Source organism: Arachis ipaensis, chromosome B8 (assembly GCF_059453495.1).
Source record: "Arachis ipaensis isolate K30076 ecotype BB chromosome B8, ASM5945349v1, whole genome shotgun sequence".
Classification (NCBI taxonomy): domain Eukaryota; kingdom Viridiplantae; phylum Streptophyta; class Magnoliopsida; order Fabales; family Fabaceae; genus Arachis; species Arachis ipaensis.
In genome coordinates, this window is record NC_142443.1 from 6,922,782 (window position 1) to 6,945,214 (window position 22,433).

General features: G+C 35.4%; 1 protein-coding gene and 1 pseudogene across 5 annotated transcripts; one reads left to right on the plus strand and one right to left on the minus strand.

Moving 5' to 3' along the window:
- Positions 1-3,399: 3,399 nt before the first annotated feature.
- On the plus strand, positions 3,400-14,011 carry LOC107612349 (E3 ubiquitin-protein ligase PUB23-like). Of its 4 annotated transcripts, none has more exons than XM_088495244.1 (3): positions 3,400-4,775; positions 5,672-6,060; positions 6,136-6,776. In XM_088495244.1, exons 1-3 carry the CDS (start codon positions 4,763-4,765, stop codon positions 6,604-6,606), a joined length of 873 nt encoding a protein of 290 aa, XP_088351370.1. In that variant the 5' UTR covers positions 3,400-4,762; the 3' UTR covers positions 6,607-6,776. The 4 variants fall into 4 exon arrangements, with proteins under 4 accessions (XP_088351370.1, XP_016169585.1, XP_088351368.1 ...); XM_088495242.1 differs by having other exon boundaries at positions 3,410-5,590; XM_088495243.1 differs by having other exon boundaries at positions 3,422-3,960.
- A 3,362-nt stretch (positions 14,012-17,373) lies between these two features.
- On the minus strand, positions 17,374-18,844 carry LOC107614503 (E3 ubiquitin-protein ligase PUB23 pseudogene; annotated as a pseudogene). Its single transcript, XR_015896596.1, has one exon. The product of XR_015896596.1 is annotated as an E3 ubiquitin-protein ligase PUB23 pseudogene (transcript).
- Positions 18,845-22,433: the final 3,589 nt, after the last annotated feature.

The window sequence follows — 22,433 nt, forward strand, 5'->3', positions numbered from 1 at the left end:
TTCAAAGCAGTGGTGCTAATATTTTAAATCTAAAGACAGAATACCAAATATGTAAAATTTTTTATTCTTGCATTGAGTTTAGTTTTGGAGCTTCATAAAGCAAAAGAAATAGCTGTTAAATATGGTAATAAAGCCAGAACTAATGTAGCAAATGTCTTTTCTAGAATAGCTGATGGTCTTAGTTTATGTGAAAAATCGGTGACTGTATTAGCAAAAGACCTTTTGAGAATTTGCTTTTAATTAAGGTTTGGTGCTATTCATTTGATATTATTTGTTATTGTTAATTTGTGTTTCCAAAAAAATTTTTAGTGTGTTTTCTGATGTTACAATTTATCATATTTTCTAGGAAAATATTTTGTTGTGACAAAGACGTTGTGAGAATGCATTGTATTCCCTGCTCACTTTTGGTGCTCGATGGCCTGTGCGTCACTTGACATCAGTTGCAATGGCAAAGATCATATCCAAGGGAGATGGAATATCTATTTATGCTAGAGCAAGCAGTCTTTAGGGATTTCTTTCTAATGGTTCTTGTTACCATAAGGAAAATTCATTTCTTCAATATACTTGTTTTTGAGTTTTTGTTAGTCAAATTGATTCTCTTGTTTGAGGAATTATATAGAACTCAGTTTTTGTGAACAATTTTAGTTATTATTCTATCAATGGTTCTTGTTACTATATATCATATGCAAGTTCTTTCATTATGTTGGTCATAATAAATACTTGAGTGATGGAAATTAAATTTTATATTATACTTATTATTACTATTTCCGTTTATTTTTTTTTATATTCTTAAGATAAGATATTTTGAAAGTTAAAAAAATAAAGAGAAGGTATTTTTGGTACAATTTGTATATAAATAAGAAAAAGAATGATAGTGATAAAATAAAAGAGATTATAGGAATATCTTTTATTGAATATTTATAATTTTTCTGAATTTTTAATTAGGTTCCTATACTTTTTTTCTTTTCAATTAGGTCCCTAGGGGTATACAAATAATTTCATAATTTACTAACATTTTTTTAACGTTTAACGTTAACAAGGACTAAATTAAAAAAAATAAATATATACAGACTCAATTAAAAAAATATAAAAATTTAATTAAAAATTCGATAAAACTATAAAATCTTGCAGAGTAATTAAACTTATAACTAAAGTATGTTAGGCTTGACTGAAAAAAATTTTAGACTACCGAGGATAAAATCAAAGTCAAAAAACAATACTCTCCATACTCCAAAACAAAAATAACATGTATTAAATATATATTTGTGGACTATAGTATATGCAAATAATTCTATCCAACGCAATACATGCATCAGGTGCGGTAGCAGCCGTCGTCTTAGATAAGTGACCACTAATATTATGACATGTGGCAGAGAGTGCAGTGTGCATCTAGAAATTCATGCATCTAGATACGCACTTCAAACTGCGGTAGTAGTTATGTTTGACCAAACAACACACCGTTGACAAACTTTGAGCCTTTATGACTCGTAAAGTGGTAATAACTACATGATTTATTATATTTATCACATGCTTATTTATTTTATCAGAAAATCTTTACATACAAATGTTATGTGTTTACAAGTTTTATAAGTTTAAAGAAGATGAAATCTACTAAATTTATTGTTTATGTTAAGTGCCTCTTTAACAGACTCTTAAATAAATTCAAATCAATTAACGCGTAAATATATAACTTTCATTTTTCAAAAGATTTCGTTTGTTTTTTCGAGTTTCTTGCCAAATTTGTTGGATCTCCTTAGTGCGTTCTCTCTTTGCTTCGTTTTTTTTTTTATTTTCATGGTTTCTGAAATCAAGTTTTGAAATCGTTTTGAAGATAATGGAACTTCAGAAATACACTCAAACGGTTACAGAAATACACCCAAACGGTTACAGAAATACACTCAAAAAATTACAGAAATACACCAAAATGATTTAAGAAATACACCCAAAACTGAGGGAGACAGTATATTTCTTGAAATCTTTTAATGTTTTGCTGGTTATAGATGAGGCACATGGCAGAGACAATCTAGAAGAAAAACCTAGAAGAACAGTAAAACAGTATCTTGAATAATGTTTCTTCATTTTTTTCTGGTGATTTTTGATGGAGATTTGTATCTTTTCTTCTTGATTTCTTCTACTCTTCGCGAGGAGTTGGAACGTTTCTGTAGAATTGTAATTTGTTTCGAATGTCCCTTGAATCTTGACGGTTTGCATTTTGATTGAGGAAGAAGAAGAAGAGTGAACGTATTGTGGAAGGATGATTAAGGCGCGTGCGTTGGACGCTTGATTCTAAAAGAGTGGTGTGCGTATTTTTTTCTTGGACTTTGAACAACTTGTATAACTTATAAGCCAAAAAAACTTATATATGTAGAAGGCCTGTTATTTTATAGTGTGAATCAATTTTCTTTCCATTATATATTTCTATTTAATTTTTTGTTTTATTGAAATTAATAAATAAATTTTCTTCTTAATAAAAGAGATTCATTCTATATAATGAAAATTTATTTGAGATTTCTTTCTTCTTTTCCTCAAAGATTAGCCAGTGTTATTATTTGGTAAAGAATATTCACTAAGACTGAAGATCTAAAATATTTGTAGACTTTATTATTATTTTTTAGGATTATGTTATATACTAAAATTAGTCATTAAGGCTAGTCATTAATATAAAATACATATTAGAATATAAATATATATTAAAAATAAATTAAATCACACATATATTTATATACAAATATATTGGTGACTGATTTTAATAGTTAATTTTAATGTAAAAATAATATTTTGGTGAATTCTATCATACCCTCTCTAAAATAAAAAGTAAATTATCTCTTGTGATATATATATTGAATGTGTATAATATAAAGTTAATTTAATTGGTAAGTATTTAAAATTTTAATTAAGAAACCTTGAATTTAAGTTTATAAATAATAAAATATATTTTTATTAAAAATTTAATTTTAATATACTAATAATATAAAATAATTTACATAATTATTCATTTAAGTAGTAGATTTTAATTATTTGGTTAATATGATAATGCAAAAATCTAATTCTTTTGATAATTATACGTGATAATTAAATAGTATTTTAAGAAGTATATTTATGCACCAAAACTTTTTTACCATTAAATCAAAGTACTAAAACTCACATTTTTATTTTATATAATAGATACATAAAATTATATATATTTTTAATATAAAAATATTATTCGTATATCAAAATTACTCATTAAAATCAATCACCAATATAATTTAATTTATTTTTAATATATATTTATATTCTAAGATATATTTTATACTAATAATTAACTTTAATTTCTGATTTTAGTATTCGCATAGCATAATCGTTTTTAATAATACCTTAATTGATATATTTATATATAATAGCCACTTTCTCTTACCCAAGTAAGCAAACACATATTTTCTTTGTTTTTCTCTTGATTCGAGAAACATATCTTCGTCATGCTTTACGTGTGTTCCTAATAATCTGAATCAAGAATGGCGGAAATCGAAGTTCCTGAGTTGTTGCTGTGTCCCATCTCGCTTGAGATAATGAAGGACCCGGTGACAACCGTAACAGGGATAACATACGACAGAGAAAGCATAGAAGAATGGCTGCAGCAGAAATCTAATAAGAAGGATTGTATGTGTCCTGTTACAAAGCAACCATTGCCGACGGACTCTCATTTCTTGACTCCAAACCACACCCTCCGGAGGTTCATCCAAGCCTGGTGTTCAGCCAACGAATCCAACGGCGTCGATCGGATTCCCACCCCCAGGTCCCCTCTCGACAACTCCCAACTTCACAAACTCCTCACAGATCTTGATGCTCCTCGCACCTTTCAAACCTCATTGAACAAGATGCATGATCTAGCCACTCAGAGCCAGAGGAACCGCAACTTCATGGCTCAACAACGAGTACCCAAGGCCATGGTACAATTCATCACAACCACTTTCAAACAAGGTACTATGAAACCATTTATTCCAATATCGAAAATGTTTATAACCAAAGAAAATCAACCAAAAACAGCCATAACCTGTTGTTCCTGCCTGGTTGTGGCCGAGCTATATGTCTCCTTGGAGGGTTGAACGTCCGACCTTGTTGGAGAACTTCAATATGCCTCGACCACCAAGTGAAACAAGGGGGGGAGCACCTGCAAAAAGCACTCCGACGCTCAAGTCAGCTAAAGAGAATTATTTGAAGAGTTATTTTAGCTTAGAACGATGATCTACCTTTTCAATTTCAGCTGTTTCCTTTATAACTCGGAGATGATGGCCGTTTATTGACCGTTTCTGTGTAACCGATCATAGTGGTTTAATGCCATAAAGTCGGCAAAGTTAATGTGCCGATTAAAAAGGGATTCGCCGAGCTATAATTCGTAACCGACGTATAACGGTTGTATCACAGCCCCCAAGCTTAGCCTGTGTTTTAAATGAGGCAGGTTGAGCTTTTGAAATTAAATGGCCGAATTATAGCTCGGCGCAGGGATGGAGCCCCCAGTTCAACTTGACTCATTACTTTGTAACGTCAATTAATATTAGTTAAAAAAGTAACTGCTATGATGGTATAAATGAATGTCAACAGTTTTCAATGCAAGGCTCAAGTTCCTAAGTAGGCTTGGAACCGTTGGAAGTGGGTCTTGGATTGATGGCCATGATTACGGCTTGGAATTGAAAGGGTTTCATTAAATGAATGGGAAAAGGAAATTTTCTTTTCAGGTTCCGCTTACAGTTTGCTGTTTACACTTCATCTTCCTTCAAAAACAATGAGTAGAAGAGGTAAGTAACTGCATTTTCTTATTTGCTTCTTTCCTAATTTCTGTAAAGAAAAATGAGTGACAAAAAGGTGAAAGCTTTTCCTAAAGTAGAGGATGATGATTTGTATGAATGGGTAGATGATGATGTGAAGATAAGGGCTTCTCTGTTCTTTGACAGAGAGAGTTTCGAGGGTCTGAATATGTCTAAGATGGTCAGACCTGGTTTTCATATTGAGTTGTTGCCATGCAACCGTACGGATCGAATTTTTCATAGAAGTAAAGGTTTTGAAAACTTTTATATGTATAGCTGTGTGCTTGAGGAATTATCTGTAAAACTTCCTTTTACTAAGTTTGAATGCAATTTGTTAACCCAAATGAATTGCGCACCTTCTCAAGTTCATCCTAACGGATGGGCGTTCATTAAATGTTTTCAAATCCTAATGGAGTTTTTGGAGATTAAACCTGATTTGGAACTTTTTTTCTCCCTGTTTCAAGCAAAGGGTGTATGGAAAGGTCTCTGGATTAACTTGAATAGTACTCCTGGATTTTCTGTTTTCAAACTATATAAATCTTCTTTCAAAGATTTTAAGGAAATGTTCTTCAAGGTAAAGCCAGTAGATGAAGAATTTCCATTCTATTTAGATGAACATCTTGGGGAGAAGTTTCCCCTGTACTGGTGTTGTCAACCCAATCATATCCTAGGGCCTGAACTAATAACACCTCGGAATGAATGTATTATAAGTTTTTTGATGGAAATGGTTGACCGAGGTGGTTTAGTATCGGTGTCGGATTTGCTTCCTTGGGAAGAGGATAAAGCATCTGTTGTGCAATACCTTGGTGAGGCACTGTTTGCGCTACGTAAGTTGGGTTTGCTTATATTGTTTAATTGTTCTCAATAAGGTTGTGTTTCTTTTGTAGGCGGGAGGTTTCCTGGAGTTTCGGCTTCGAGCATGAGGGCCCGGTTTAAAATGAAAAATTTTGAAGGGTCTTCTTCAAACGCCGAGAAGGTAGAGGGTGAGGTTGAGGTTAACCAACCGGCACAGAAGAAAAAGGGTATTGTTTTTAAGAAGAGAAAATCTGAGGTGATTAATCTGGAGGAAGGGGAAAAAGCGGTACCGTTGAGTGAGTTATCGAATTTTACTGTTAAACAAGAAAAGCTGCATTCTTTCGAAGAAGAGGGTGATGGCTCGTCTGTGTGGGATAAAAAGTTCCCTTTCAATGTCTTGGCGGATGAGATTGTTCAATCTGCTCCCGACGTTGCTCGCATTGAGGAAGTTGGGGATGTTGGGATAGATCAATTCATGCAGGTCGGTTTTGTTTCATGTAATGATATATGTATATATTTTTTGAAAACTTCTAACTGATTTTCTGGTATTGGGCAGGTTCTAGGTTTTCGACTAGTTAGCATCGGGCGAAGTCAGGAAAAAAGGCATAAGATGATGCTGGGTAATAGTTTAGAGATAATTGAGCTGAAGGAGCAATTGAAGTCAAAGGAAATTGTTCTTACCGAGCTTAAAGAGGAGCTGTCAGTGTCAAAAGAAAAGCTGAAACTTGTGAAAGAGGATCATGAAAGGGCAGTAGAGTCTCTAGGAAAAAAGGTAAATGAACTGTCTACAATGAGCGACCAGATTATTGAGGTTACAGCAAAATTGAAACATATGGAGTCTAATCATGAAGCTGAGATCCTTGATGCTTTTGCCGAGGGTTTTGAACGTGCCGTTATTCAAGCGAAGTTCTTACATCCTGAAGAGGATTTTACCGCTTTGGATCCGAGCAAGGTGGTTCGGGATGGTCAGTTGGTTGATGATGAAGAAGTTGTGGAGGAAGAGGGTAATAATAATTTAGCCGATTAAGAAATGTTTGAAGTAATTAGTTTTATATTTTGTGATGTGTTGAGGGATGCTAATACTCTCATGAACACTGTGTGCTTTGATTAAAGTGTGTATGGCCCCTTTAGTGACTGTTATTTTGTTTGCTGACAATATATTTGAATAGTTTATTGTCATAGATTTTGCTTAGCTGATACCGTCATATGGGGTTTGATCATTATTAGGTGCTGAAAGATTGTCAGCTATTGATTTTGCGCACTTGAGTCTAATGCGACTTTTGTGTTGATAAGATACCGTTTGTGAATGGATAAGTATGTAACATAAGATTTTCATAAACAAAGTAAGTCGTAACAAGAAGATAAATATTGTTCTGACGCAGTACCTTTACATCTTGAATTTGGTAAGCTAGCCTCGTTAAAACCTCCTTGAGCAAAACCTAACTTTTAGGAAAAATCTCAAGGTAGGAAAAAGAGTGCCAGCATTCTGCATTGCTAACTATAGTATTGTTTCAAGGATTGAATATTCCAAGTGTTAGGTAGTACCGTGCTATCTAATTGTTCCAATCGATATGCTCCTTTTCCGAGCACTTGGTGAACACGGTAGGGGCCTTCCCATGTCGCTGCGAGTTTTCCATGAGTGGGTGGCCTTCGTGCTGCTTCGGTTTTCCTCAATACTAAGTCTCCGACGTGGAAGGATCTTGGCTTCACCCTTTTATTGTGGCGCTGACCTATTCGCTGTTGTAAGGCTTTATGGCGCACAGCCGCTACGGCTCGCACTTCCTCTAGTAAATCGAGCTCGGCTCGTCGAGCATGGTCATAATCCTCGGCTTGTGTCCTTAAGGAGCTCTGTGATATCTCAATGGGTATCATCGCTTCCGATCCGTATACCAAACGAAATGGTGTTTCTTTAGTTGCGGAGTGTGTTGATGTATTATAACCCCACAAAATCTCTGGGACAAGCTCGGCCCATAGTCCTTTAGCATCGTCGAGCTTTTTCCTTAAAGCTTGAAGGAGGACCTTGTTTGCAGCTTCAGCCTGGCCATTGGATTGAGGATGTTCTACTGAGGAGAAATGCTGCTTTATCTTTAAATTCTGTAAAAAAGTCTTAAAATTATGGTCGGTAAACTGGCGACCATTATCAGTTAAGATGTGACGAGGTATACCAAATCTGCAAATTATGTTTTTCCAGACAAATGATATCATTTGAGCCGATGTAATTTTAGCAAGTGGCTGAGCCTCAATCCATTTAGAAAAATAGTCAATTGCAACAATTAAATATTTTACCTGTCTTGGAGCTGTAGGGAAAGGTCCTAAAATATCCATCCCCCATTGATTAAATGGCCAGCTTACCGTTGAGTGATGCAAATCCTCGGCAGGGATGTTAATAATCGGGGCATGTTTTTGGCAATGGTCGCACGTTCGGACCTTTTGCTGACTGTCCTTCCATATGGTCGGCCAGTAAAAACCGGCACGAAGAATTTTTTGTGCTAGGCTCCTTGCTCCTGAATGCATTCCGCAAATACCTTCATGTACCTCAGCTAAGGCCAGGTCGGCCTCTGACCTGTCTAAGCATTTTAACAATGGTCGAGAATAGCCTCGCCTATACAATTTGTTATTCAGTAATGTAAAGAAAGATGCCTGTCTTTTGAACGTTTTTAGGTTCTGGAGGCCTTTTGGAAGCTCTCCACTTCTAAGATACTGAATATATGGGTCTTGCCAACTATCTTCATCGTCTATATGATAGATATTAAGTATATTTATGCTCGGCTCATGGAGGGTGGATTGTAAAAGTGAGGCAGTGTGTGACTGAGTGGTAGCTAGTTTGGATAATATGTCGGCCCTGTGATTTTGATCTCTCGCTATATGGTTAATTTCAACTTTTGAAAAACGATGCATGAGGTCTTTGACAATTGCTAAATATTTTGACAAAATTGGGTCTTTAGTTTGAAAACTCTGTTTTACTTGTTGAACAACTAAAAGAGAATCGCAATAAACTTGCAAATTGTCAATATGTAGTTCAATTGCTAACCTGAGCCCGGCGACTAGGGCTTCATACTCGGCTTGATTGTTGCTAGCCTTGAATGAGAATCGAAGAGAATGTTCAATAACAACTCCTTCCGTGTTTTCCAAAAGTATTCCTGCTCCAGACCCATGAGGGTTTGAAGCCCCATCAACAAATAATGTCCAGTCTGCAATATTCGTATCCGAGCTTGATCCTGTGAATTCGGCCACGAAATCTGCTAAGTACTGTGACTTGATAGATCCTCGTGGTTGATAATGGATGTCAAACTCGGAGAGTTCAATGGACCATTTTATCAACCGTCCTGCAAGCTCGGGCTTGGCGAGTATTTGTCGCAATGGTTGAGAAGTTCTAACATTGATAGTGTGGCTCTGAAAATATGGGCGTAGTCGTCTTGCCGAAAAAACTAGTGCATAGGCGAGCTTCTCTAATCTCGGATAGCGAAGCTCGGCATTCTGCAATGATTTACTCACGAAATACACCGGCCGTTGAGCACTCTTAGTTTCTGCAACAAGGACGGAACTAATTGCCATATCAGTAACTGACAAATATAAATATAACGGCTCGCCAACCTTGGGTTTCTGTAAAACAGGGGGTTCAGAAAGAAATTGCTTTAGACTGTTAAAGGCCATTTCACAGTTTTCATCCCATTGGAAAGTCGTATTTTTCTTTAAACATTGGAAAAAGCTGAAGGACTTGGATGCTAAACATGGTAGGAATCTGGATAGTGCTGCTAACCGCCCTGTTAATCGCTGAACCTCCTTGATGTTTGTGGGACTATTCATATCAAGGATTGCTTGACACTTCTCAGGATTAGCCTCAATTCCTCGGCTAGTAAGGATGAAGCCGAGGAATTTTCCTCCTCGAACACCAAAGGCACATTTCTCCGGATTGAGCCTCATGTTATAAGCTCGGATTTGGCCAAAAATTTCAGCAAGGTCTTCAATATGGGAGTGGCCGACCTTCGTCTTGGCGACCATGTCGTCCACATATACTTCAATGTTCCGACCTATTTGTTGTTCGAAGACTTTGTTCATCAGTCTTTGGTATGTTGCACCTGCATTCTTTAAGCCAAAAGGCATGACATTATAGCAATAATTACCATATTCAGTAATGAAGGCTGTTTTTTCTTGGTCTGATGGATGCATAAAGATCTGGTTATAACCAGAGTATGCATCCATGAAACTCAAGGTACCATAACCACAAGAGTTATCAACTAAAGTATCAATAGACGGCAAAGGGTAGGCGTCCTTAGGACATGCTTTATTAAGATCTGTAAAGTCGACGCACATGCGCCATTTACCGTTATTTTTCTTTACCATGACGACGTTGGCCAGCCAGGTTGTAAACCTGATTTCTCGGATGAAATTTGCATCAATGAGCTTTTTGGCTTCGGTCATAGATGCGAGCCTCTTCTCATTTCCAAGATTTCGTTTTTTCTGGGATATTGGTCGGGCGGCCGGGCTTAATGCCAATTTATGAGTAATGACAGATGGGTCAATGCCTGGCATGTCTCCTGATGTCCAAGCAAATAGATCAGTGTTTTCCCGCAGAAAATGGACGAGCTTTTCCCTTTCCTTGTCTTTTATGGAGGATCCTATGAAAGTAAACTTTGTCGGGTCATCTGTTAATATAAGCTTTGTTAGCTCCTCGTTTGGTGATGGACGATCTTGAAAATCGGCTCTGGGATCAAGCTCGGCCAGCGTTGGCTGTTCGGCACTGATGGAGTTTACACGCCGCTCGCAACTTCTCTTGATAGGCTTTAGGCTTGTATTATAACAATATCGGGCTTCTTGTAGGTCTCCATGGATTGTGGCGACAATATTATCCTGCACAGGGAACTTGACACACAGATGAACAGTGGATACAATTGCAGCAAATCTGTTTAAAAAAGGTCTTCCTAAGATAAGGTTGTAGGGACTAAAACAGTCAACAACAAGGTACTGGATATCATGTGTTTTAGATAAAGGCTGCTCACCAAGTGTGGTTTGTAACCACACTGAACCCATAACTGGAACTCGTTCTCCTGAAAATCCGACCAAGTCTCCTGCAGATGGTTGTAAAATGTTAGTACTTAGCTTCATTTTTTCAAATGTAGTAAAGAATAACACATCGGCGCTGCTGCCTGGGTCTAGCAGCACTTTCCGAACTATTAAGTCGCCCAATTGGATAGAGATGACAACGGGGTCATCCAAGTTGGTGTCCTGGCAACTAAAGTCGTTCTGGCAGAAGGTCATCTCTGGCACGTCTGGCATTGGCTGAGGATTGCTCGTGGTAGCTCCAAGTGCTAACATGGCCCTGTATGTACGTTTTCTAGCCGAACTTGTTTGTCCTCCTCCGGCATAACCGCCTGAGATGCAATTGATTATGCCTCTAGGTTGAGCAGGAGCCTTTTCTTTGTCCTTCGATGATGATGATGATGGTGGTGCAGGTGATGGATCTGAAGTCGGAATAGCTCTCTTCTGCATATGACCCGAGATGAATTTATCAAGGTGTCCCTGTCTTGCTAAGCGTTCTAACAGGTCTTTGGCGATCACACAATCGTCGGTTGTGTGACCATACTTCTGGTGGAATGTGCAGTACTTGCTTTTGTCGATGTTCTTCGGTTCAGGGTAACTGCCAGCTTTACGGGGGGGTTTAATCAATTTGGAGTTCAGAATCTCTTTAATAATATCGTCCCTCTTCGTATTAAACTGAGTATATGTCTCATAGCGGGGGGTGGGTCTGAAGTTCTTCTTACTGTCCCGAGGTCTGTCGTCGTCTTTAGTAGCCGACGACCTTTCAGCCTTCCGAGCTTGTCGAAGTTCTTCAATATCGATTTGCCCCTTCGCCTTCTCTCGAAACTCGGCTAACGTCTTTGGCTTGGATACTGCAATAGCTTCTTGAAATTTTCCTGGGCGGAGGCCGCTTTTGATGGCATGGAGATGTACTTCAGGATGAAGGTCGGGGATCCGCATGGCTATTTTTGTAAAACGGGTGATATAATCCTTCAGACTTTCTTGAGGGGCTTGCTTAACAGTCGTCAGGTAATCGGAATCATGTAAATATATTGCTGATGCCGCAAAATGATCTTCAAACTGTTTTGCTAACTCCTGGAAACGTGAAATGGAATCTGCAGGCAAAGAGCAAAACCAGTCAAGTGCAGGACCATCTAAAAAGGATGGAAAACAACGACATAAAATAGGATCAGATGCACCGTTAACGATCATGATAGATCGGAATTTTTTGATATGTTGCTTTGGATCTCCCAAACCATCATATGGAGTTAGAGTCGTTGGCAATGTGAATTGTCTAGGCAGTTGAAAGTTCATAATATCGGCCGTGAAAGGTCCTGCCGAGTTGTCAGGCTCATCCTCCTCGTCGTTGGGCGAGGTTTCATTGTTATGGGGATCTCCGCCATCATCATCTTGAGGGGTTTCCGAAACATGCGTTGGGTGGGATTGATGCTCATCATTGGTGTTTCGCCCGTGATGGGTGTCGTTGTGCTCAAGGCGGGCGTTGGCTATCTGCTGAATTTGTTGTTGCATTCTTTGATTTTCCTCCGCCATACGTTGATTTGCCTCAGCCATGCGTTGATTTGCCTGCTGAAGCTCGGTTACCATCCGAAGGAGCTCGGACGTAGAAGGGGGAGGCACATCAGCCATTAATGGATGTTAGGGTATTTTGGGGCCTAGAAAGAAAATTTTTCTATAACCTCGGCCCCACGGTGGGCGCCAAATGTTCCTGCCTGGTTGTGGCCGAGCTATATGTCTCCTTGGAGGGTTGAACGTCCGACCTTGTTGGAGAACTTCAATATGCCTCGACCACCAAGTGAAACAAGGGGGGGGAGCACCTGCAAAAAGCACTCCGACGCTCAAGTCAGCTAAAGAGAATTATTTGAAGAGTTATTTTAGCTTAGAACGATGATCTACCTTTTCAATTTCAGCTGTTTCCTTTATAACTCGGAGATGATGGCCGTTTATTGACCGTTTCTGTGTAACCGATCATAGTGGTTTAATGCCATAAAGTCGGCAAAGTTAATGTGCCGATTAAAAAGGGATTCGCCGAGCTATAATTCGTAACCGACGTATAACGGTTGTATCACCTGTCTTATTTAACATTTATTAATTGTTGCAACAATTAATAAATACTAAATAAAATAAGTTTAGGCTGTTTTTTTTGTCTCCCTAACATTACTCGATATTATATATTATCTATACACTAAAATTAATTATTATATATTATTATAAATATATATATTATTTAACTCATTTTTAATATATATTTTATATTTTAATATATATTTTGAGTGATTAATTTTAATAACTAATTTTTATATATACATAATATAATTAATTATAATATTTTTTTAAAATTTTAAATTAATATAAAAAAATTACATAAATAATTATATTTTTAATATCAGCAGCATCTTTTTACCAGTTTTATTTGAGTTCATTCTGATATTGTAATGTCTGAATAATTAGGCAAAACCAGCGGCGTTGAAGAAGCTCTGAGAATTCTTCGCTTACTATGGAGGAGCACTTCATCATCATCATCATCGTCATCCTCGCCAACTGGCGGCGGCGGCGGCACAAACATGAAGCCCCTGGTAGGTGAAACCTTGGACTTCATCAAATCGTTGACTTGGATTCTTCAACTCCCAATAATCGACAATGACCTTAACATGGTTAACGAAGCAATGCAAATTCTAAAGCTGACCATCGAAATCACCGATTCAACGCTCTTGGGAAGCTTAAACCACGAGTTCTTCAAACAAATCGTGAGCACCATGACGAGACTAAGCAAATCATCATCATCAATTCACCAAAATGCCCTCAAATCCGCGTTACACGTGCTCATAGAAACATGCCCCTTAGGAAGAAACAGAACGAAGATCGTGGAATCCGGTGCAGTTGGCGAACTCATCGAACTGTCCATCGATAAACCAACGGAGAAGAACCTAACGGAGCTTATATTCAAGCTGTTGGGTCAACTGTGCTCGTGTGCAGAAGGGAGAGAAGAGTTTTTGAAGCACCCGGCCGGAATCGCTGTTGTTTCGAAGAGGACGCTGAGGGTATCGGCAGCGACTGATGATCGAGCCCTTCATGTGTTATGGCTGATTTCAAAGTTTTCAGCTACGAATGAGGTGGTTCGAGAGATGCTGAGGGTTGGTGCTGTGTCAAAGCTATGCATGGTGATGCAAGCAGATTGTGCTTCTTATTTGAAACAAAAGGCAACAGATATTCTTAGGTTTCATGCAAAGGCTTGGAATAATTCTCCTTGTATTCAAGTCTATTTGTTAACTAGACACCCAAGATGATCATCTTCAATTAATCATTGCTAGAATGCTAAAACCCTTTTTTATAATTTAGTATCTTCTAGATTATAATTAATTAGTAGTATTAAGGGCGAACATATTTTATGATTTGTAACTATCAATTAGTCATCGTTAATGTTTTTAATAGTCTAAAATTATATCTAATAATATAGAATTACACATTTTTTCATGTTAAAAGTTTTAAGTATCTTGTTGCATCATACAGGATAATGGAGAGATTGAACAGGATGTAAATCATAAGATCCAAGCAGGTTGGTCAAAATGGCGGAGTGCATCTGGTTTTATATGCGACAAAAAAGTGCCTTTAAAACTTAAAGGTAAATTCTATCGCACCGCTATAAGACCGGCTATGCTGTATGGTACGGAGTGTTGGGCGGCTAAAGGGGAGCACGAATATAAGCTGAGTGTGGCAGAGATGAAGATGTTGAGATGGATGAGTGGTCATACGCGATTGGATAAAATAAGGAATGAAGATATAAGGGAGAGAGTTGGAGTAGCACCCATTGTGAAAAAGATGGTTGAATCGCGTCTCAGGTGGTTTGCACATGTGAGAAGAAGACCGATAGAACATCCAGTCAGGAGGGTGGATGAGATGGAAGATGGATAAATGGCGAAAGGTAGAGGAAGACCTAAGAAAATCATCCATGAGGTGGTCAAACGAGATCTACATGTAAACGATCTCTCTGTAGACATGATACATGACAGAGCACAATAGCATCGTTTGATTCATGTAGCCGACACCACTTAATGGGACAAGGCTTTGTTATTGTTTATACTAGTTCATGATATTTTTCATAAATTTTTTTATTTTACTGATTCGATTACTGATTTAGATTTCAAATCTTATTGGGAAGTGAGTTTTTTTCTTTTTAAAATCAATTAATTTAATTTTAAAATTAGACTTCTGATCGTTTTAATTAATTTATTAATTTATTCTTTATTTTTTATACAAAAACTTCTCATATATAGATTTGAATTATATATATATGTTTTTAAAATATATTTTATTATACAAATTAAAAAAAAAACGTAAATTTATAAGAATCGAAGCCAAAACATATTAATTAGATTGTAAAATGCTTATTATCTTAAATATAATCTCAAATAATATATTTTAATTATATATTCAATAAATAAAAGGGTAGAATTAATGTATCTTTTAATATATTAGTTCTATTCAATCTCCTATTACATATGTCACATAATAACATATTAACATGTCATGCATTTTCTTGATTTTGTTATAAAATTGGAAATTCAGTATTTATATTAATCATGGTTTTTTCACAACAATCCAGTAACGGAGCCGCTCTTTTATTCTTGTGGGAAAATTTGCTTCGTGATGAAGATGCCAAGTAAATTAATTAAAAACATTTGAAGACTTGGACGTTTCTACTTGGGAAGTGAATATACATACAGAATTTAAGAGTAACTTATTAATTGTGGTGTAAGAAAAAGTGTGGTTGCTTGGAAGATTGAAGATTCATCTGAGAGTTAAACACCTTTAACCCGACTCAATCGTTGCCTCAACAAATTTGAATTGAATGCCATTTTTATCCACAACAGAAGTTTCAGGCTCAAATTAAAGCCAAATGATTATTGTGAATTTCATCAAATTGAATGTTTCTTTAGTCGACTTGTGTGAAAAAGTTAAGTCCTGTCTGTGTCATATGTGGTGCGTTATTGTAGTTTGTTTGAAAATTGAATTGTTGCAGCAGAAATTATAACTATTAGCTGCTACTCTACCCTCTAGCGGCGATTATTGATTTAGTCGATGCCCAACATACGCAACCATTGTTTTCTACACATCAAATATTGATATTATATCTCGAAGCTTAATTGAGACTTTTCTTGTTCAAATATAGTGTATTATTATTTGAATTATCTGGAAACAAAGCAAGTTCTTCTTGGGCTGCTAATTATTATTATTATTATTATTATTATTATTATTATTATTATTATTTCTCAATCTTATACGGGTGTTATTTGATCTTTGACCATCAGTATCGTAGTCAAAATAAACTTTAATTTGAGTTAGTAGTTGTCTTGAAGCTCACACTTTTGACGCCTTTGGATAATGACTACTCAGTACTCGCATGATTATTTCTCATAAACATTCCTAGTCAAGCTTAAAACAGTCCTATGTTGAGTGTTTTTTACTCCGTAGTAGGTAAGGGTGTTAAAAAAATTTTAACCAAACTATTTCGTATTAAAACCATTTTATATAAATTATAACTTTAATCTTTTGTTTTTTTCTTTTTGGTTTGGGAGATAGAAGGTATCTGATAATCCGTTCGAACCAAATTAAACCAATTGAATTGGTTATGGAATCAACAGATAATAACGTAACGATTTTGAGGGTACGAAATCCAAATTAATTTATGGACTATATATTAATTAAATAAAAAAATTAAAATATATATATGCCTTTTAATGATTTTGAGTTTTTCTCTATTACATTTTTTTATTTAGCTTTTAATGTATTTGGTGTTTAAGATATTTGGATTTTAATGTGTTTAGTTTTTAATATATTTGGTGTTTAATATATTTGGATTATTTCTATTGATTTTACATGTTTATTGTACTTACAGAATTTTTAAGATAAAAATTTCGTTTTTTTATTATCAATTTCTGTTTTATCGAGTACCCAATTACTCGAATCGAACCAATTCATTGTTAATCAATTTGGTTTATTTTAAGTACATACAAAAAAAAAACATAAATTCAAACCAAATCAAACCAATTATAATTCAATTGGTTCGATTCTAATTTCATTATAAACCCTAACCAATTCGACTAGTGCTCATGCCTATTCTAACTATTGAATGGGTCCCTCGTAGGCACCAACTATTAGGGAATTCGGATTAGATGGGCCTATAGAACCCACCAAACCCCCCATAGCAACCATAGTCTGGGCTTTATTCAACATTCAACTTTTAGATCAATAATAGGGGTTATTGGCATTGTCCTACAATAGATGATTGTCAATACTTTGGTAAAACCCATTTATGAAACAATGTCTCAAAAAAAAAAGAAGAAAGAAATAAGCGATATTTAATTATTTATACGAAGAAAAATAAATTACGGAGGAAAGAAAGTGTATAAAAAGGTAGGGAGGAAAGAAGTTGAGTATAATAGTATATTGTTATTTTACATAGATATGCGAACAGAAAATGGAAAGGAAAATAATAAAAGATGGATTCATTTCCTCGTGTTTTTGGATAAAAAGGTTATAGAAAAAGAAGAGATAATAATTTAATATAATTTATCTGCCCTTATTCTGTAAGAAAACACTTTTGCTATCTATAATTTTACATTTATATAAAAAAATTAATGGAAACAAGAAATCATAATTTCTTAAGTTTATCCATTAAAATAGTATATATGTAGGAACATGAAAAATCACGAAGTCGTTAATTTGTAGTTCATACTGCATAGAAGTATGAGAACAATGTTGTGCAAAAAATTGATAATTATAAATCTTTTTTCCCTTGATATAACAAGATAGAATAGTTTCATCAGTCCTATAGTCAAGAAAAATGAAAGTTATGAACTAAAATAGAGATTAATTAGATGGTCATGGATACGATGATAACAAAGGTAGAGGAATACATGTTGAATTCTTCCAAATCAGAGAATGCAACTTGAGAATCTCTTTAGCTCTCTCTTTGGTCTTCAAAGCGCTATCAACTTGAAGCACCAAACACAGCTTGTTAACGGCTCCTACCTGCATCATCTCTTGAACTACTCTCCCGCTTCCACAGAACCTACAAACCGACGCTAATATCCTAACTCCTCTGTCACTCGCGGCGCGTGAAACTCTCAATATTTTCTTCGAAACCACGGCGATTCCCGCGCCGTGCTTCACCAACTCCGCGCGCCCTTCCGCGCAACCGCAAAGCTGATCCAACGCCATTAACGCCAGCTCACACGTTCTTCTTTCCGTCGAATCAAGAAGCACTTCCACGAGCACGGACACCGCGCCGGCTTCCACCGCTTTGATTCTGTTTCTTCCCCATGGACAGAGCTCAACCACCAGCTTCAATGCCGCCTTATGAGCCTGCTGCGATATACGATCGCGTATCACTCTCGTGATTTCAAACAGCATTTCGGTTTTCGCGCTGATTAACTGGATCGGATTTGAAACCGCAAATGCCGATTTCAAAAGAAGTGTTGCGTACGCTCTTGATTGGCAGCTCCCACGCTTCAACGCTTGCAGCAACGATTCAAGAAACTGAAGGCACTCGTTGTTGATTAGCTTCTTGATCTGATTTTCCGAGAGATCAAGATGAAACAAGATCTCAATCGCAGCTTCAGTTAGATCTCGTTCTTCTTCTTCGGCGCGATTGTTGTTCTTCATCATGATTGTAGCTAAGAACTCTATTGCACCTGAAGACTCGAAACAGCTCTTGTTCCTTTCAAAGAACGCCATGGATCTGAGTGTTGCGAGGCAATTCTCCTTAGTCTCCGGGAATCGCTTCGCTTCGGAGATCAGTTTGGCGATGTGAGACGATGCGTCCATGGACGGTTTTGGAGTAGGGATACGCTCGACTCCGAGAGAGGCGTTTACGGTGCACCATGATTGGATGAGCCTTCGTAGGGTGTGGTTTGGAGTAAGAATAAGATCAAGATCTGTGTGTTGTATTAGGGACTGTTTGGTAACCGGGCATGATTCGTTTTTGCATGAGAATAACCATTTCTCTATGTTCTCTCTGTCGTAAGTGATACCGCTGCAAACGGTTACAGGGTCTCTCATGAGTTGAAGGGATATTGGGCAGAGAAAATGTGCAGGAACCTCAATTTCATTATCCATGGAGATTGACACAACTATCCAAATTTGATGATGTAGCTGTAGTGTATTAGAGACACATTATCTTTATACAAAGTTGGTGCAAACGATAAAGTCAATACACGGAAATTCAGAGGGGCGATTTAATTCATAATAATAAATTAAGGGTTTCGGAAGCAGTAATTAATAATAAATAAATTAAATTAAATTAGAGTGTAGATTAGTGGTAAGGTACTTATTTATTTAAGGAGCTAACGTCGGTGTTGATGATGATAGATGCAAATTGGATAATTGCAGATGGGCAAGGTTTTGACTTGCAATATTATGAACAAATAAAAGTACTAATATGTCTGATGTCTGCGAGGACCTTAATGCTTTCATGGCTGGTACCGACAACTTGTAACGGAGGCTCATGCATTGTGTTGTGATTTATTGGATGCTTCTCACGCCTTTCTTGGCTGCTTCCATTAATGCCTTCTTTCATTCTTTACTCACGGCGAGTTTAATATTAATCATTGTTACGGCTCTAAAGTTTGGTGATTAATTTTAGGTGAAACTAACGGCTCTCAGGTATCAACTTCACGTGAAGTCAACTTTATCTGAATTTTTATCTTAATTTTATCAAAAAATATTAAAAAATTAATATTTATTTTAAAAAATAAGTTCAATATCAAAATAAAAAATACCAACGAATTAACTTGGTCTTGAATATTTTTAAAATTATTCATATATTTTAATATTTTTTATATAAGAACAAATTAAATATTAAAAATATTATTTACATATTAAAATTAATTATTATATATTTATATTTTATATTAGTAACTAAATTTAGTGGTCGATTTAATGTACATGGTTGATTAAATAAATATGAAATTTGGAACAGTGTGAACCAAATTATAAAGATACAAGTATACAACTATGTTTTGTTCCCATTGTCTCACTGCAGGCAACACAACATTAATGCTTAGCTAGGGACTAGGGTAGTTGTTTGTTATTGTTAATTTGGCCACGACCGTTACCGTTACGTTATTCACGTCCTTTATTTCTTAAACTATTGTTTCTGCTTTTTACAACAAAGTTTAATTGAGGCAAAACACTCTAATAAAAACACTCTAATAAGTCAAAGAGAACAAAATTTTATATAAATCAGTCAAATAAAAAATTAATTTATAAATCTACTAATGCACATTACTATATAGTTTGAATCAGTATGTTTCGAACTAGAATTACATGTAATTTGAATCAATGTAATTCAAATTACTCATACACGCATACACACTATAATTCGAATCAACCTGATTCGAATTACATCCACAGTAATTCAAATCAGGTGATTCGAATTACACTCACATGCTGCACATAGTAATTTAAATTGGCCAGATTCGAATTACTCATGATTTAATTCTGTCCATTCTTTTATTAAAAAATTAATAATTGATTAAAAAAATTAATAATTTAAAAATTAAAAAAATATATATTTTATTTCATGTATTAAAAAAAAAGCTAACAAAATATTTAATTACGAGACTTCTTTAAAAAAAATGGCTTAAAAGATTTAAAAATTAAAATAACAGTATTTACCTAAATTACTAGAATATTACAAATTTTTATAGTACTCCTAACATTTTAAAGCTTTTTTTTAAAAAATTATTTTGCATAGAATAAATGGCATTTTAAGCAATTTTCTATGCAAAATAATTTTAAAAAAATGGCTTAAAAAATGTTAGGAGTACTATAAAAATTTGTAATATTCTAGTAATTTAAGTAAATACTGGTTATAACTATATGTTTTTAATTTCTAAATTATTATTGACTATGTAGAGTATTTCTTTAATGTCCTAAGTCATTAGGACATTACAAATTTTATAGTACTTCTAACATCTTTTAAGCTATTTTTTAAAATTATTTTGTATAGAATAAAATATTTTTTTGTGGTAGAATTTAAATAAATTTATTAAAAAAAAATTCATGAGCTATTAAAAATAGGCAAAAGAATATTGTATGAAATTCGAATTAATAGCTCATTAATATTTTAAAAAAGTCTCGTAATTAAATATTTTTTTAGCTTTTTTTAATGCATGAAATAAAATATATTTTTTTTATTTTTAAATTATTAATTTTTTAATCAATTATTAATTTTTTTTTTAATAAAAGAATGGGCAGAATTAAATAATGAGTAATTCGAATCTGGCAAATTCGAATTACTATGTGCAGCGTGTGTGAGTGTAATTCGAATCACCCTGATTCGAATTACTGTTGGTGTAATTCGAATCAGGTTGATTCGAATTATAGTGTGTCTGCGTGTGTGAGTAATTCGAATCACATTGATTCGAATTACATGTAATTCTAGTTCGAAACATACTGATTCGAACTATATAATAATGTGCATTGGTGGATTCATGAACCGTTTTTTTATTTGACTTATTTGTGTAAAATTTCGTTCACCTTGACTTATTATAGTGTTTTACCCTTTAATTGATGCTAGCACCAAATATATATCAATTTTGCTAAGTAATTAATAGGGTTTCAGTCAACTCCTCTCAACTTCTATTGAGTTGGATCCAAAACCTACCACAACAAACAATAATTCCTTTATTACCTCTAATTTACCCTAATTTAGAATTACATTTCACTATTTCATCTTTCTTTTTGCATTGGTGGATTCATGAACCGTTTTTTTATTTGACTTATTTGTGTAAAATTTCGTTCACCTTGACTTATTATAGTGTTTTACCCTTTAATTGATGCTAGCACCAGATATATATCAATTTTGCTAAGTAATTAATAGGGTTTCAGTCAACTCCTCTCAACTTCTATTGAGATGGATCCAAAACCTACCACAACAAACAATAATTCCTTTATTACCTCTAATTTACCCTAATTTAGAATTACATTTCACTATTTCATCTTTCTTTTTTTATCACTGTGGTCCATCTCCTTTCCTTTTCTATTCTGTGGATAAACCTCCCTCAAATGGCGAAGCGTTAGTGACCTCCTTTTTACGCTAGCTCCGTCATCTTTAACAGCACTACTCAGTGCCGTCTTCATCTCCCAACTCGACAACGTCACCACTGCACGCAAGGACGTTGTCGTCGTCAACAACAAGTCCTATGGCTTCCTCCACTGGTTCGAAATTCCGGTCAATTTCGCCACCGCAGACTCGTCATCTTCCTAAACTTCCGTCGTCGTGCCGCCACCTTCAATATTCCACCGTGCCACGTCAAGTCCGCCACTGCCTCCACGACGCGTCGAGATGTCTCCCCTTTTTCCGTTGCACGCTGTTGCTTGTCATTCATCACATTGATCTCCAACAGGTTAGTAGATGGTTAGTTATGAGTAAGTTTATTTTTTTCGAATTGAAATTGGGTTTGAATGTAAAGAGGATGTTCATTTTAATTAATAGGCGGATAGTTCTTTTCACATTAAATTGGATGTTACATTTTATCATTTTATCGTGAAGAGATGGTATTCAGATGATCGCGACTGTTACTTTTGGGCTTAGATTGATGTTTCATTTGTTTCTGTACATGGATGTTTTCCAAAATTAATTTTTCAAGTTCTTCTTAAAGGTAAACGGATGTTGCTTTTTCTGGATGTGTCTCTTAAATCGTTGTAAAGGTTTGTGTTGATTATAAGATTTGAACTGAGTTCTGCATGTTACTGGTTCTGTTTGAATTGTTGGATTTTGCATTGGCATACTCTGCTGGTTTCTTTTTTATG